Source organism: Mytilus californianus, unplaced genomic scaffold, assembly GCF_021869535.1.
Source record: "Mytilus californianus isolate M0D057914Y unplaced genomic scaffold, xbMytCali1.0.p SCAF_14, whole genome shotgun sequence".
Classification (NCBI taxonomy): Eukaryota; Metazoa; Mollusca; class Bivalvia; order Mytilida; family Mytilidae; genus Mytilus; species Mytilus californianus.
In genome coordinates this window covers 12,839,804-12,856,051 of record NW_026262626.1, presented here as the reverse complement: position 1 = coordinate 12,856,051, position 16,248 = coordinate 12,839,804, and the positions used below count along the sequence as shown (strand labels likewise).

The window sequence follows — 16,248 nt, the reverse complement described above, 5'->3', positions numbered from 1 at the left end:
TTTTAAGTTCAAGGTAATGCATGTAGACTCGATACTGCTGCAAGGTTATACAGTGTTGTCAATGAAAAAAAAAAATGTGTTTGCCAACTTTGTGGTTCCTTCAGAAGGTTTTGGTGTGGTATGACACCCTGTCATTTTTATACGCCCGTTTACGGGACGTACTATGGTATACCGTTGTCCGTCGTCAACATGTCGGACATTAACTCAAAACCACTTTAACTAATTTGCATAAAACTTTGGTGAATTGTTTATATCTATTGACATGAGCTCCCTTTAGTTTTTTTATAAATTTTAGATTTTATGTTTCTGAGTTATGGGGTTTTATTCATTAAAAAAAGGGGGATTTTCCAGTTTTCGGACAATAAAAGCTTTCACCAACTTGCAAGAAATTGTGGTGAATTGTTTATATCTATTGACATGAGTTCCCTTTTGATTTTTATATATTTTAGATTTTACATTTCTGAGTTGCAGGGTTTTATTCATGAAAAAAGGGGGGATTTTCCAGTTTCGGACAAAAATCAAAAATGCTTTCAGCAGTTTGTATGAAACTTTGGTGAATTGTTTATATCTATATTGATGTAAGCTCCGTTTAGAATTTTATAAATTTTACATTTTACATTTCTGAGTGATGGGGTTTTATTCATTAAAAAAGGGGTGATTTTCCAGTTTTCAGACAATAGCTCAAAAATGCTGTCAGCAATTCTCATGAAACTTAAGTGAATTGTTTACATCTATTGATGCAAGCTCCCTTTACATTTTCATAAATTTCTAATATGACTGGGAATTAATTGAACTTTATTTGTTTATAGTCTGACGACAGATTTACTAAGTATTGCGCAACAGCACAGTCTATTGCACAACAGCAAGAAATCTTTAATTTCATCACGTTCTAATGAAGTAACAAGCTTATTTTGCCGAAAGTTAGAATGATTTGATCTACGCTTGAGTAACAAGTACCAGAAGTGATAAAAAAGTTGTCTTTATGAAAATAACATGCAACCAACTTTAAAATCAATGCTTTAACCTCCTAAAGAAAATAAATCGTTTATGTCTTTGAATTTCTTTACTTTCAAATGAAAAATTTCTGTTTCATCGACTTGGTAAATGTTGAATATTGCCGATGACGAAAACGACTGAATTTGAGTATCGTAAACAACAGGGCGACTACATTTCGCTTTTGAAGGTCGGTCAAAGCGAAGTGGCGACCGGGAAAGCGACTTTGTCGCCCCAGTTGCATGGTAACGTGAGCCCTGCACAATGCTTATTACTTTAAAACACAGTCCTGTAATATTTTTTATTCTACTTTGAATATTGCCTGCTTATTTCAGCAACTATTCTTACAAAACAATCCTCTATTTATCCTAGGTGTTGCACTCAGTATTGTTGATTATATTTATATGTATATGTAGTAAAGTGAATGCAACCCCCTTTTTGAAGGTAAGTAACAGTTAACAAACTTTAAAAAAAGATCTAATAGATGTTACATGCATTATGCCTTCCTCTCAAAAAGTTTGCATGTGTTTTAAAGTGGTTATTTAGCAATGTAATTTTTTCCCTCAGTATTAACATTAATTTGGAAGTAAGTTAAAGGATTTCAGTTAACCAAAATTATTTCACGCCTAATTTATAAACAAATCCCACGTCGATATATAACATATACAACAATCAAACATCAACCCACGCCAAACTGGATGTAATTGAAAGACATCTAGAGGTCAATATACAGTCTCGAACAAAAGACAAAATACATTGTGTAAGGAAAAATATAGCGAATTTTTGAGAATTATTATTATTACATGTATATTTGCAATATTTAAAATGCATAGTTTAAAATCTTATGAGTTTTAGGTTCCACCTACCATTTTAGAAAACTGGGATTTCATTGCAGCTAGTCTATTAGATAACATTTTATAGTTTTGAATGTTTCTTCATCAGTTAACTAAAATTAGGTGGAGGTATGTTCTTATTTCTGACAGAGGGGTACTCAACCTATATCAATTTGTGCATGAAGCGATTGATAGTTGCTAGATACTGAATAATTTTACCACAAATTTGTGATAGTTTTAACCGGTGTATATACTTAAAATATGTTAATAAAGTTCATGTCTTTTTCATGACTTCTGATCCAACCATGTAGTATGGCATGTTTGTGAGATATGGTTTTGGCCAGTAGGATGTTCATGAAGGACCTGTAGTACAAAGTATATCACTGGATTGAGCTCATTGTCTAAGTGTATTGTTAAAGTGCTTTGCTTTGAGCTCAGTTCATTGTTATGCAATTCATTCTTTGTGAAATAAAGATTTGACAGACAACTCTCATGTACAAGGAATTGTCAAAGTAGTATATATCCATTCTATGTACAATGTAAGTAATAGGGAGATAAAAGCATTTTATTTAGATTTGAACCAAACATTTTTTGTCCATTAGCCAAATTAAAAAAAAAAGCACCAAATTAAAAAAAAAAAGCACAAATTCACCAAAACAAGGCTACTGGCGCTACTAGCAATATGATGCTAGGTTCTTTTGTTACACTTTATTTTTATGCCCCCCGCCATAGTGGAGGGGGCATTAAGTTTTACCCTTATCCGACTGTATGAACGTAGTACGTACGTCCCAAAATTGGTTTCCGTTCTCTAACTTTAGTTTGCCTCAACCAAATGTTATGAAACTTATACGCAATGCTTATTACCACAACACACAGATCAAGTTTGAATTTTGGTAGCATCACTTTTACCGTTCTAGAGTTAAGCCCCTTTAAAAATGGAAAAATTGTTGAATTTTTCGTTTCCGTTCTCTAATTTTAGTATGCCTCAACCAAATGTTATGAAACTTATACCCAATGCTTATTACCACAAAACACAGATCAAGTTTGAATTTTGGTGAACTGTTCTTGAGTTGTGCCCCTTTATAAATGGAAAAATTGCTAAATTTTTATTTTCTTCTAAATATCAAGTAATTTTAGAATTGGAGTTATCTTCCATTGTCCATGATAATAGTTGAATCAACTACAATCAATGCTTTATACAATGCAATGTTTAATTTTGACTTCCACTGATAAAATACAGATCAACTTGAATTTGGGTAGGGTCACTTTAACCATTATTGAGTTATGCCCCTTTATAAATCGAAAGATTGCTAAATTTTTAGTTTCCATTCTGTAACTTAAGTTTGCCCCAACCAAACATTATGAAATTTAACCTATTCACAATATTCATTACCACAAAACTAAGATCAAGTACAATTTTTTTGTTTCCGTTTTCTAACTTTAGTTTGCCACAACCAAATGTTATGAAACTTATACACAATGCTTATTACTACATAATACAGATTAAGTACGAAATTTGGTGGTGACACTTTTACCATTCTTGAGTTATGTCCCTTTATAAACATAAAAATTGCTGAATTTTTCGTTTCCGTTCTCTAACTTTAGTTTGTTTCAACCAAATGTTTTAAAACTTATACACAAACGTTCTAGAGTTATGCGTGTTTACAAATAGAAAAATTGCTGAATTTTGAGTTTCTGTTCTCTACTTAAGTTAGCCTCAACCTAATTTTATGAGACTTACACACAATGCTTATTACCACAAAACTCAGATCAAGTTCAAATTTGGGTAGCGTCCCTTTATAACTATATGATATGCTAGCGGGGGCATCACATGTGGACACTATTCACATTTTTTTACATCTGTACTGCCTACTGGCGACTCGGTCCTGAGTGTAAATGGTCATTCAGTATGTTAAGAAAAAGACCAAAATTTATAAGGCCTATCTGGCCTAATTGATTTCTAAAATATATTTCATTGTACATGTTCAACATTTATCATTCATTTGTTTATTTCTTAATTTGTGTGAATTAACAGTAAATGTTAGTTACTACACTTTCATACCATAAGAAAACTGCCTTACTGTATTGGTATCACTTATATTTGTATCCATATAACAAAAAAAACTGAAAAGAGAATACTTTTGCAATAGCTTTTCCATATTGAATACTAAAACTTTTTAGATATTTAGACATATTAAGTAGATGTTCATAATATCCACTTGACATTTTATCATATGACTTCTGTAGTTAGTTATGAGTCTTTGAAGCATGCTCACAAAGGTTCTTTTGTTGATATCATTTTCATACTGGTCAAAACTTTTTTTTTGCTTTGACCAGCTTTTGAGGAGATATTTTCAAAGAATTAATAAAAAATAACACAGAAATTCACGTTCTAGCTCATCTAGCCCCAATCATCATGTCAGGCTTTGTCATTACTAAAAAACATTAAATGTCTTCTAAACTGAGAAACAATTTCCACATTTAACCGAATTCTTTTACTTATGATACTGACAATCCCCCACAAAGTAATATAAATAGAACCATACAAATAGTAAGCAAATACATGTTCTCAAATACCATCTCCCATATAAAAAAATCAGATTAAGAAAAAAATGAACCTATTATGTGTTCTTCTCCTAGCTACAAAATTTATCCAAAATCAAAGATGTGGAACATATATATTCTATCATAATCATTTGGTAATTAATGCAATTAGTATCTCTTCCATGCTCGTGTTGAACATAAAAAACTAAATATTACATAAACAACACCCCTAATGCTCATGTTGGTTGTCATTGTGCAACACAGTTAATACATAGAAAACATAAAACATAGAACTCCTTTTGTCATATAAAACACTGTCAAACATCCAATCATACTATCCACACTGATCTGTGTCCACACTTGTTATAGTTTAAAAAAAAAATACAAAATTGACAAAAAAGGTAAAGTACAATGTCACTTACAACAATAACGACTGATAGGAGTTTGTTTGTGGATTTCAGTTATGCTAAATTGACTTATTTTACAAACATGAAAAAAAACATCACATTTTTATTGTGTCTGTCTCAAGCTATGAACCAGTAATCCAGTAGTTGTCCGTGATTGCTGATTATCATATTTGTTTTTTGTTAATCTTTGCTAATTTCTACTATAATTTTGTCCAAAAACTCATAAGATTGGTAAAAAAAAATCAATATTGAAGGGCAATAACTCTTATAAGGAGTTAACTGTAAATTTGGTCATGTTGATTTCTTTGTAGATATGCTGTTTATGTTTCTCTTTATCTGTAATAGCTTTCAAGATAATAGCCATAAATAAAAATTTAGAAAAAAACATAAAAATCGTCATTTTAGGACTTATCATGGAAGAGCAATCCTGTAAGGATTTGACTGATAATTTGATTCGTACTGATCTATTTGAAGTTGTTGTCTAGCTGATAAGTTTTGTTGTTTATTGTTTTTCTCTGTCTTTTGTCATTTTCAAGATAAAAGCCAAAAAAAAAGTGAAACTGTATATTTAAAGGTAATATATACTTATAAAATGAGTTAATTGACTGTCTTGTCATTCTGGTCACTTTATCTTTTAAAGAATCCTCTATGTAAAATAATTTTCTAGTGTTAACTATTGTGTTATTAATCAACTAACAGTGGTAGCAGAGCTAATAAAGATGGCAACAGCACCTAGTTACAAGAACCCACCAGGGTTGACCAAAGATAAGAGTTATCAACAATGGAAAAATGAGGTAAAAATGTGGCAACTCGTGACTGATCTGGACAAGAAGAAGAGAGGTTTGGCTTTAGCTTTGTCGTTACAAGGAAAACCAAGGGAAGTAGCCCTAGAAGTAGATCCCAGTGATTTAAATGTTGATGAAGGAGTAGATAAGCTAATAACTGAGTTGGACAAGCTTTTTGAGAAGGATAAAATAGATCAGGCTTATGCTGCTTATACTGTATTTGATCAGTTCCACAGAGGAGAGGATGTAAGCATGTCTGATTATATCATTGAATTTGAGCAGAGATATAATAAATGTAAGAAATATGATATGGGACTTCCAGACGCAATTCTAGCTTTTAAACTTCTGGACAATGCTGGATTAAGTCAAAGTTATCGTCAGCTGGCACTAACTGCATGTTCTGACCTTAAATTCGACACAATGAAATCTGCTTTGAATAGGATATTTGCATCAAAATCTCAAAATGGTCCCGGAGAACGAGACTCTGTTGTAACTGTTAAAGAAGAATCAGCTTTTGTCAGTGATGGCTATTATCAGAGAGGTCGAAGTTCAAGAAGAAATTTTCCTCGTAATCGAGCTGATAGATCTACCAACTTTAGTAGACTAAAGACTAAAATGAATCCAGTCTTTAATGGTAATGTCTCAAGATGTAAAATATGTGATTCCAAATTTCATTGGGTCAAGGATTGTCCTCACAAGCAGCTTGATGTAAATTTAACAGAAGATGAGCGTGATGTATTAAATGAAACTGTAAATATATAATTATTTACCTCAGCACAGGAATTTAAGCCTCTAACGGTGTTTGTCGCAGAAGCCTACAATGCCGCAGTTATTGATACTGCATGTTCTAAGACAGTATGTGGTTCTAAATGGTTGTATGAATTTGTAGAATCACTTGATCCAGGGCTTGATCAAATTACTTGTATCTTAAAAAAATAACTTTTACAAATATACGATACGATATAGTAAACATCTATTTACTCCATGGGGTACGAAATGGTAGATGCATTTGGCTCATAGGGTACAAAAAGTTTTTTGTTATCGTGGGTACGAAATGATAAATGTTGGGTACGAAATGGCAGAGGTACGAAATGGTCAAGGTACGAAATGACTTGCACCAATCGTTTCTACTCTTGAGCTTTGACTATGAAACGCAAAGACTTACGAAGAACTTTATCACAGCAGAGTGTTGCTTTTCTTAGTGACTGATGGAAGACCTTATTCCGCAAAGAACGACGTGACACACTATTTATATTATTAGAAAACATAGTTGAAGGAAATCATAAAACCCTGCAAATTAAATTTGTTAGACATGCAGAACCTCAATCAAACCGACCTTTAAGCATAGATACATTTTTGAAGCAACATGCAGTCGTTTCGTCTTCTTATCACCAGTAAAATGACTAGTTAATATACAATTTTAACACAAATTTTGAAATTCCTAACCGAGTTCAATGAAACTGTTCAAGGATTGTACGATTTGAGTCATTTTGTTTTGAAAACATCTATCTGCATGCTATAACTCTTTGTTCAGATCTATTCCAGTACAGACCCACGATTCTCTTATTTCATACCTAGAAAATGGTGCAGAAGTAAGATACTTCTTTAACATATCGAGTTGTCTACAATCCGCTTCGCCTCCATTTAAAGACATTCCCGTGTTTGGTGGTGAAATCAAATACTTCAGTGCCAGTAAAAACTCGGGGAATGATGCAGGAGAGTTGATATTCAGCAACGTTGACTACATCGACGAAAACGGTGATTATTAGCTGCAGTTCTTTCTCATATTATTAATCGCACTACTGTATCACTAGCCTGTCAACACTGTTTTTGAGTTCGAATTCCGCGCGCGGCAGGTGCGCTCTACTGCAATCTTAATTGACAAGGATTGTCAGTTTTCCTACCGAAGATCCGTGGTTCTCTCCAAGCACTCCGGCTTCCTACACTAATAAAAACTGACCCGCCACGAAATAGCACAATAGTGCTGAAAGCGGCGTAAAACACCAATCAATCAATCCTTATATTAGAATATTTCTCGTCTTTTGTATTTTACAGTAACTCATGGGGGTCCCCTAAAAAATATGAGATGTTTCTCGATTCTTTAAAAAAAAAAACCGATCTATCGAAAATCAAAATGAGAAAGAAAATATCAACCAATTTACAGCATTCAAAAAAGTCTGTTGATCGAAGACAAAGTAAACCAAGATAATGTATTCTTTATTTAAAACATAACTTTAAAAAACCATCCAGATTTTACAGACGTCAAAATGTAAGCATTGTTACATATTTAACAGAAATCATGGAAATGGTACTCATGGTAATAAACAATACGTTATTTGCACACAAATTGTGTTTTTGTTTTTTGCATTATCTACTCCTGAACTTTATAATGTAAAGAATGGAATAACACGTATTTTACGTGGAACGAAGGCTTCCAGGGTTTGACAATCAATGCAAATAAATGGAGAAAAACCTTCATATATCTGCAATACAAGAAGAAGAAAAAAAGAAAAATACCCCTGAAAAACTATAATAATATTTTAAACGGATATACTTGTTTTTGTGTATATGTCTTTTTGGGCGAGTTAAGCCATTTCAAGTGATATCTCATAGTGTGTCTTTGTATTTTGTAATGTTACACAACTATCTCATGTTAGGGTGAAGGTTGACGCGTTAAAACGTTTTAACCCGCTGCATTTTTATGCACCTGTCCTAAGTCAGGAGCCTGTTGTTCATTGGTTGTCGTTTGTTTCTCGTTTTTTATATAGATTCGACCGTTGGGTTTCCTGTTTGAATTGATTTACGCAAGTCATTTTGGGGCCCTTTATAGCTTGCTGTTCGGTTTGAGCCCAGACTCCATATTGAAGGCCGTACTTTGGCCTATAATTGTTTACTTTTTATACATTCTGACTTGGATGGAGAGTTGTCTCATTGGCACTCATACCACATCTTCTTATGTATAGCCAAAACGTTTTTCTTAGTATTCTTATTGCAATTATGAAACAGATTATTAAGGAAGTAGTCCGTTCCCTAACATCAAATCAAAGCACTGCGCCATACTATGTGTATGTTACGTGTGAAATCAATTCCGATCATTTGCCACATTTTACAGACTCACGGAATGAAATATCTACTAGTGCTGATTTCAAGAAATGTTGTAATAATTATTGCAATAATACTACATATTCTACATTTTGTTAACACATATGCAAAATCGTTTAAAACATTCAGCGAAAATACTGTTTGAAAAGTTACTTTATAACAATGTGTATTTAAGTTTTAATTAGATTTAAATAAAGAAATACATACACTGTAGATTGTCAATGATACTGTAAAGGTATTTTGGGCACAACCTGGAGTTTATATAAATATGACTGACAACATATCAGGAACATACTGTAAATGGACAGAAGGACAAGGAAGGTAAGATAGATTTTCTTCAGCATATTTGCTTTAAATAAAGACAAGCACCCTGTCAAATTTTGAAATATGTTTTTCTAATGGAAAGAAAACAAAAAATATAGAAAAATATTTAAAAAGAATCGACAATTACAATATTTACTAAATTTTTAGGTCTATAGTTTAAGCTGCTTTTTAATTTGACGGAATTTTCAATTAATCAGGAACAATTGTTTGATTTTCAAATTATATGCAATATATCTTTGTATCTTCAGAAATGTCCTGTTTTCTTCCACTGTATCCGCTAAAAGAGGCATAGTAGGTTCCCTTCGTTTTTTTCAAATTATTGGAATTTGAAAACTAAAAATTCTAAATAATTAAGGTACTAAAAAGATTTATCAACAATTTAACATAAATCAATGCAGTAAAATTGTGTTTATTGGTAAAGTTTAAAGTATTGATAGAGCGGTGCAATTTTTAATGTATTAGTATAATTAAACATTGAAGGATTCGTAACCCAAAACAATTTAAAACACAATATGCAGAGCTTTACGGTAGAACTTTGGGTTTTGGTCAAAATTTTCCTTCTTGTACATTGCAAGAGGAAGTAGTTAAAATTTGCAAAATTCTTTCCAATTTTTTGTTTTGAACGACCTGTAAGTAATTATGAAGTATTTGGTACATGTTAAAATTTTAAACAAACAAAAGTGTTTGAAACTCCAAGTTCATCCACATAGTTGTAGAAGTCTGAACTGTAGAACACATTGAACACTAAAACGAGATCGCTGCTGGACGTTAAGCTCTAAATCAAGACTTTGTTACAACTTACCAGAAAAAATTAGCATACGTTAACTATTAGTACATCGTCAACTTAGTAGTCAATGCCTTAGTACTTGCATGATTTAAAACATATTTTTCTAAGATTAGCTGTTGATAGTTTAGAAATAATTAAGAAACTAAGGTCCAACCAATTCAGACAAAGTTGACCTGCTATCGTTAAGGCTATTGTTTGAGGTCTTTTAGGTCATAATCTCATAACGTATTCCAGAGGTGTTATACATCCTTGCCTTTTAATTTTTTGTGTTTTATCGTTTCTGATTAAAAGAAATCTAGATTATACGCTAAGTAGTCAGTGCTTTGGAATTGACATGATTTATATTATGCCATTATTACATGTAACATCTCTGTTTATAACTTCAGATTTATTGAAAAAAAACTAAGGTTCCAACTCCCTCGATCAGGCAGAGTTGGTCGTAGTCGAATTTTCGAATTCATTTACGTTCCTTTCTATCATAATTTAAATTACGTTTTCCAGTGGTTTTACATTCTTATATATTGTTTTTGTCGAGCGTTCGTGATGAAGGTTAACAATTATCGTCATTTAATATTTACAGCCTATGGGTAAACCATAACGCAGAACAAAGAAAACTGACGTCATTTCCGGAAATCCAGACCATGCTGACCTCTGGTGAGGAAGTAGGATGGGTTGTGAATATTACTGAATGTCAATGTGCCTCGGGACCAGGAAACTGCTATGATGGCATATTGGGAGACACAATCAAAGGTAGTCGTTCAACAAATTTTATACAGTTAAAAATGTATTCAAATTTACAAATAACTTAGAAAACACCTGCCCTCAAATATTTATATGTTTTATCTGAATATACGAATACTATGGAAATCTATTAATGAAATAACAACCCAGCAACGCAAAACAAGATAACAAAAAGGCATGTGCAATATTAGACAAAAGCCCATTATACACGCCAAGCACCAAATTGTTCGATTTTTTTTTTCATACACGCTGTAGATAAATCCAAGACATCAAAACTTTCAAAACAATACAACCAGTAGGGTTTGATAGACATTTTAACACGTTATATTATTGAATAAAAATAGATTTGTGAACATAGTAAAACTGAAGAGTAAACCTAGTGATTTTCATATTACAGAAGTCGTATCAAAGGAGGCATACAAAACAAAAATACATTTGAATTGTATATAACCAGGTTGAAATGGTTTAAAAAAAAACGCTGGCAGTTACAAAATGCGATCTAAAAGTATTGACTTTAGCTGGAAATGTCATATTGTTCTGGATCTTTTTTGTGTTCTAAATTCTTTCTGATAACAACACTTATTTATGAAAACTTTAAGCGTGCCGTACATGAAACCTAAAACAAACATATCCCTGTCGTTGTCGTTGTAAGATACATGTATCTGTTTTCAAAGACACAAGGCTTTCTGTACACTCATGTACATAAAATACGCACATTTATCTACTCAATCTAAATTGTCATCAATAAACATGTAAACTGACGAAAGAAAGGTACTTATTATTGTATTACCTAAAAGTTTAAAAAAAGAAATCCAATGTACAGCAATACATATATTATGAAAGTAATCTAGAGTTCAGCATACGTTAATCAAATCATTCGTCAATAACCTTTCCTTTTTTCAGGTTTCAAAATGGCGAAAGACAGTTCTATACATTTCTCCAATTCCATGACAACGATCTTTCCTGTGGCCATGAACTTCATTCAACTAATTACCTTTGTTAGTGTTGATGCCAACAACACTGCCACATTTAGAGCTAGACACGTGGACCCATCAACATGGGAACAAGATGATATGGACATAATGAGTTGTCCAATAGATTCAGGATCCTCAATTGGAGACGGAGCTAAATTCTATGTGAACAACATTTAAATTTTTGTGAATTAGATTTTATAATTGTATAAGAAAAATAAACCTTTGTATGTGAAAAATGTAAACGTTCATGAAATTTAATATATTAAATATGATAGTAAAAAGTTTAGTTAGAGTAACATGTGAAGCCTAGTTAAGTGAATTGCATTATAGTGTAGTGTAAAACAAAATACATGTAGCATACAAAAATAAAGAACTGAAGGTACGCCTACATAGTATAAGTATAACACAAAAACGTACAAACTATAACGTCTCTAAAGTGAAAATGGTTGAATTTCGAACTAATAGCTGTTTGTCAAGGGCAGATGAACAGAGAATAAAGTGTCTTTTTTATTTACTGTATAAAAATACAGAATGATTCATGCTATTCGAAACATTAAGGTTTTTCTACCCCGGGCATATATTGTCTTTGTCGTATTTGGAACAACTTTTCGAAAGAATGGCTTTTTAAAGCATTTCATATTCATTTCTTTGATGTGGCCTTCCAACTGTTTTGACTCGAGCGCCACTGATGAGTCATGTGTTGACAAAGCGCGCGTCTGGCATACCAAATGATAGGCCCGGGTATCTTTGATAAGATTTTAAAGTGTTTATCTATGAAGTCTGAGATGATGTTATTTCCACAGGGAAAAATACTGTAAGATCAGTAATTATTGCGAAGTTTTTATAAATGCGAATAATGCGACTGAATGAGTATCGCAATAAAAAGAAATCGCATTCTGATATCTAATAGCTATAAATGTATGCGAATTTGTCTGTAATCGCAATTATTATAATTATTCTAGCATTTTATTCCATTCTTCACAATGCGCAATTATAATAACAGCACGCAATAATTTCTGAATTAACAGTATTTATAATTAGAATCCTAGTCGTCATAAGATGTAAACAATAAACTGGCAATATAGTTATTATCCAGAAAAAGATGCTACATGTATTTATCTTCTTTAATAATAAAGAGGAGTTTCAATATTGTATGAAAATTAAAAGGCACAGACACAATTCGTCTTTTGATACGGAAGTCTTTTTTTAGGCAAAAACAATTTTTTCGACTTTAGTCATAAGCAAACTATATTTTTTTTCAACAGGATCAAGATTTTTTTTGGGAAACTGCAAGTTGAATTAATTCCCCCACCCCCTTATTTTCAATGAAAAGAAACTATAATCTCAAGAAATTTTTAATCAAACAATGTATCTAAAAATATAACTATCCCCGCAAAAATGACCAACCGGTTCCTTAGCCGGATACAATAAAACATTGAAACAAAAAGTGAACAAAAACGTATTGCATGGAAATATATTTATAATACAACCCATGGATGACAAATATTCATTACGCGGATATCCGAATTGAATGTTTATCCAAAGAGGGGGCACTGTTACAGTATACGTGTATTAATAAATTTTTACATGTATACATTTCCTTTTAAGTAAAAAAAAAAAAAAAGAAAAAGAAAGAAAAAGTATAATATGCATAAGAAACGTCCAAAGTATAATGAGTTTTAAAACATTTGCAACCGGAAATGAGGATCAAGTTTATATATCCTTCACAACAGGACAGGAAAAAATGTTAAACCAACACCGTGCATGACGTCAACCTAGTCATGTAAAACAAATCAGCAACACGTAGAGTTACTTACATTATCACTATTATATGTGACAAATATACTTTTTAGCACAAGTTAAACACTAAGTATAACCTGGTTGCAAATTGCTAAACCACTAATTACTTGTTGTTTTTATCACATTTAATCTGTTGTATTTTATTAAAACTATTTATTTCAATATTTGTTCATACAATTTTATATTTAAATCTAAAATTGTTGGCATAGATAGAATAAACTGCTCATTGTTAGTTTATCTTGTTTAGTTGAAATACTTGTACTTGATATACATATATGCCAGTTCTTATGCGTTTTCGTGTAATAAAGGGATGATTGATTGATTGATAGAAGTGAGGCGAAAGATACCAAAGGGACATTCAAACTCATCAAGTCGAAAATAAACTGACAACGCCATCGCTAAAAAAGAAAAAAACCAACAGACAAACAAACAAACAACAGTACACAAAACACAACATAGGGGTGATCTTAGGTGCTCCGGAAGGGTAAGCAGATCCAGCTCCACAGTTTAGGTGGTAGCTGTTTAACACCACTTTCAGCAGTATTTTGGTATTTCGTGAAAGTCAATTTTTATTGGTGGAGGAAGCTGGAGTGCCCGGAGGGAACCATCGACCATCGGTAGGAAAACAGGCTAGTGATTCAGTAGTTCGACTACTTGTTTTCCTCGACTACTCGGCAACCTAATTTTGTTATTGATTGTGATTTTTGCAACAAAAAAACTACCAGGTTATTCAATAAAACAGGAAAAAATAAACTTGAAATTATGATATAGTTTTATATACACTTGAAAATATATTTACACGATTCAATTTTTTTCCAGGAGTTACGCCCCTTTGAACTTGTTTGCCCAATATACTACTGCAACCTTTTGTCATCGCAACTCCTCTCAAACCACACAGCAGAATTTCATGAAACCTTTTCAGATAATAAGGACATTCTACGTAGATGTTCATATCGATAGGAAATTACGATTCAATTTTTTTTCCAGGAGTTACGCCCCTTTGAACTTATTTGCCCAATATACTACTGCAACCTTTTGTCATCGCAACTCCTCTCAAACCACACAGCAGAATTTCATGAAACTGTGTAGATAATAAGGACATACTATGTAGATGTGCATTTTGACAGGAAATTATGATTCAATTTTTTTTCTTCTGATACAATTTTTTTTTCTTACACTTATTTTATTTCTCCAATGACAATGTGGGGACGTGGGGTATGTGAGCACACTCACTAAGATTCTTTAATTAGTCATGCCCGATTAACTTTTCGTTAATTGAACCTCAACTTAAAGACCTACACCGGGTTAATTAGTTCGAGGTACAATAAATAAAGAAGAGAGATTCTTTATGAAATGAGATCGTCCCAGGTATCTTAGATAATTGTTTTGCGTTGAAAAACAATGTAAAATGCACGAACAGGTTTGTAAGCTACTGTAAATCCCTCCTCTATCAGGAGAACCTGGAATTCTTCCAGTAGTTGTTTTATATCTATGTTACATATAGTACATTATTTAACAAGTCTGTTTTCTTCCACCTGAATACCACTATTATTTTTTGTGAATTAGTTAAAACATTAAATTTAGTTTATAGTAAGATAATGTATTAAGAAAACAAAGACGGGTTCAAACAGAAAGATTTTGAAAGCTGAGAAAACTGTTCACCTTACAATCAGCATGACTTCATCAGATGACAATACGAATATTAAAAATCCTGGCAAAAATCTGGCGTATATACTTTAAATCAGTCACGGACCCGGAAAGAAAATGAGCTCCAATAATTATCGTTGCTGTAATTATGGAACAGGCAATGAGAAAAGCAAAACACCCAGGATTATCTTCATCAGTATACTTCTATATGCCAAATCTGCATTTGATGTACTAGTGCATATTAAATTTACGATGTTCAGATTATACCACCTGGGAATACAAGACCGTCAGCGGACCTTGACTAATTACCTAATACATTCAAAGAAAAACATATGTTGCTATATCAACTTGAACCTCTTTAAGAGCTCTAATCAAAAATGAAAATTTCAAACCCCTTTCTCATCCCAGTCATTTAGTGCAAAAATTAAAACTTCTAAGAAGGTTAGGCTGTCGTATATGAAATAATTGTCCATAAGGCGTACATTTCAAAAAATGAAATTTACGTTCCCCAAAAATTGTTTGGGTGGGGTCATTGAGTGCAAAAGAAATTGTCTTTTAAGGTAAGGTTGTTGTATATCAATTGATAGTCCATAATGTGTACATTTCAAATATCAAATTCCTTTCCTCAAAAAATGAGTTGGATTGGGCTATTAAGTGCAAAAAGAAAGCTTTAGAACATGGTATTGTCGCAAAACAAATGAAAAGTCATCAAGTCTACATTACAAATATCATACTACCGATCTAGAAAATTTAGGTGGATAGGGCCATTACGTGCGAAAAGTGAAAAGTTTAAGAAGGTACATTGTATGCTCGTAGCATATCAAATGGAAGGTCGGAAAGAGTGCATTACAAATAGCAGACATTAAAGTTAAAGACCTTTCAATTGTTTTACAAACAATTGAAATACTAGTTTTCTTATGTAGTTTGAATTCTGTTTTTGAAAAAGGCCTAGTTTTCTTTATATAAAAGAAAGTTTTACAAATGTAAAATATTATAAAAGCATAATTATATACAGTACATTTAATATGTTAAAAAATCTATAATACATGAAACATCTTGCGTGCGATCCTTCACATCCTATTTTTCTGTGTGCGATTTTAAATACTTTTTAGTTATTGTTTTACACTCTTTCGGTTCTGTTAATTTTTTTGTTAACAACCAAATTAAAATCGCATGTTTCCGCATTATTAGTTAGTTCTTCAATAGTCACATCCATATCATTAATGTTCCACCATTTTTTATCCTCTCTTATTACCTTGTTGAAATTCTTCCTAAAAATCCCCTTTTCACTTACTGTCCCACTGTCCTGTA

General features: G+C 32.2%; 1 protein-coding gene across 1 annotated transcript; it reads left to right on the top strand.

Moving 5' to 3' along the window:
* Window positions 1–6,637: 6,637 nt before the first annotated feature.
* Window positions 6,638–11,667, top strand: LOC127724899 (uncharacterized). The gene is made up of 4 exons (XM_052231902.1): window positions 6,638–6,646; window positions 8,879–8,985; window positions 10,356–10,525; window positions 11,420–11,667. Exons 1-4 carry the CDS (start codon window positions 6,638–6,640, stop codon window positions 11,665–11,667), a joined length of 534 nt encoding a protein of 177 aa, XP_052087862.1.
* Window positions 11,668–16,248: the final 4,581 nt, after the last annotated feature.

Coding starts and splice junctions, on each gene's coding strand:
- LOC127724899 (XM_052231902.1), top strand. Junction 8,986..10,355: donor TGGACAGAAGGACAAGGAAG/GTAAGATAGATT, acceptor TAATATTTACAG/CCTATGGGTAAACCATAACG. Junction 10,526..11,419: donor ATTGGGAGACACAATCAAAG/GTAGTCGTTCAA, acceptor TCCTTTTTTCAG/GTTTCAAAATGGCGAAAGAC.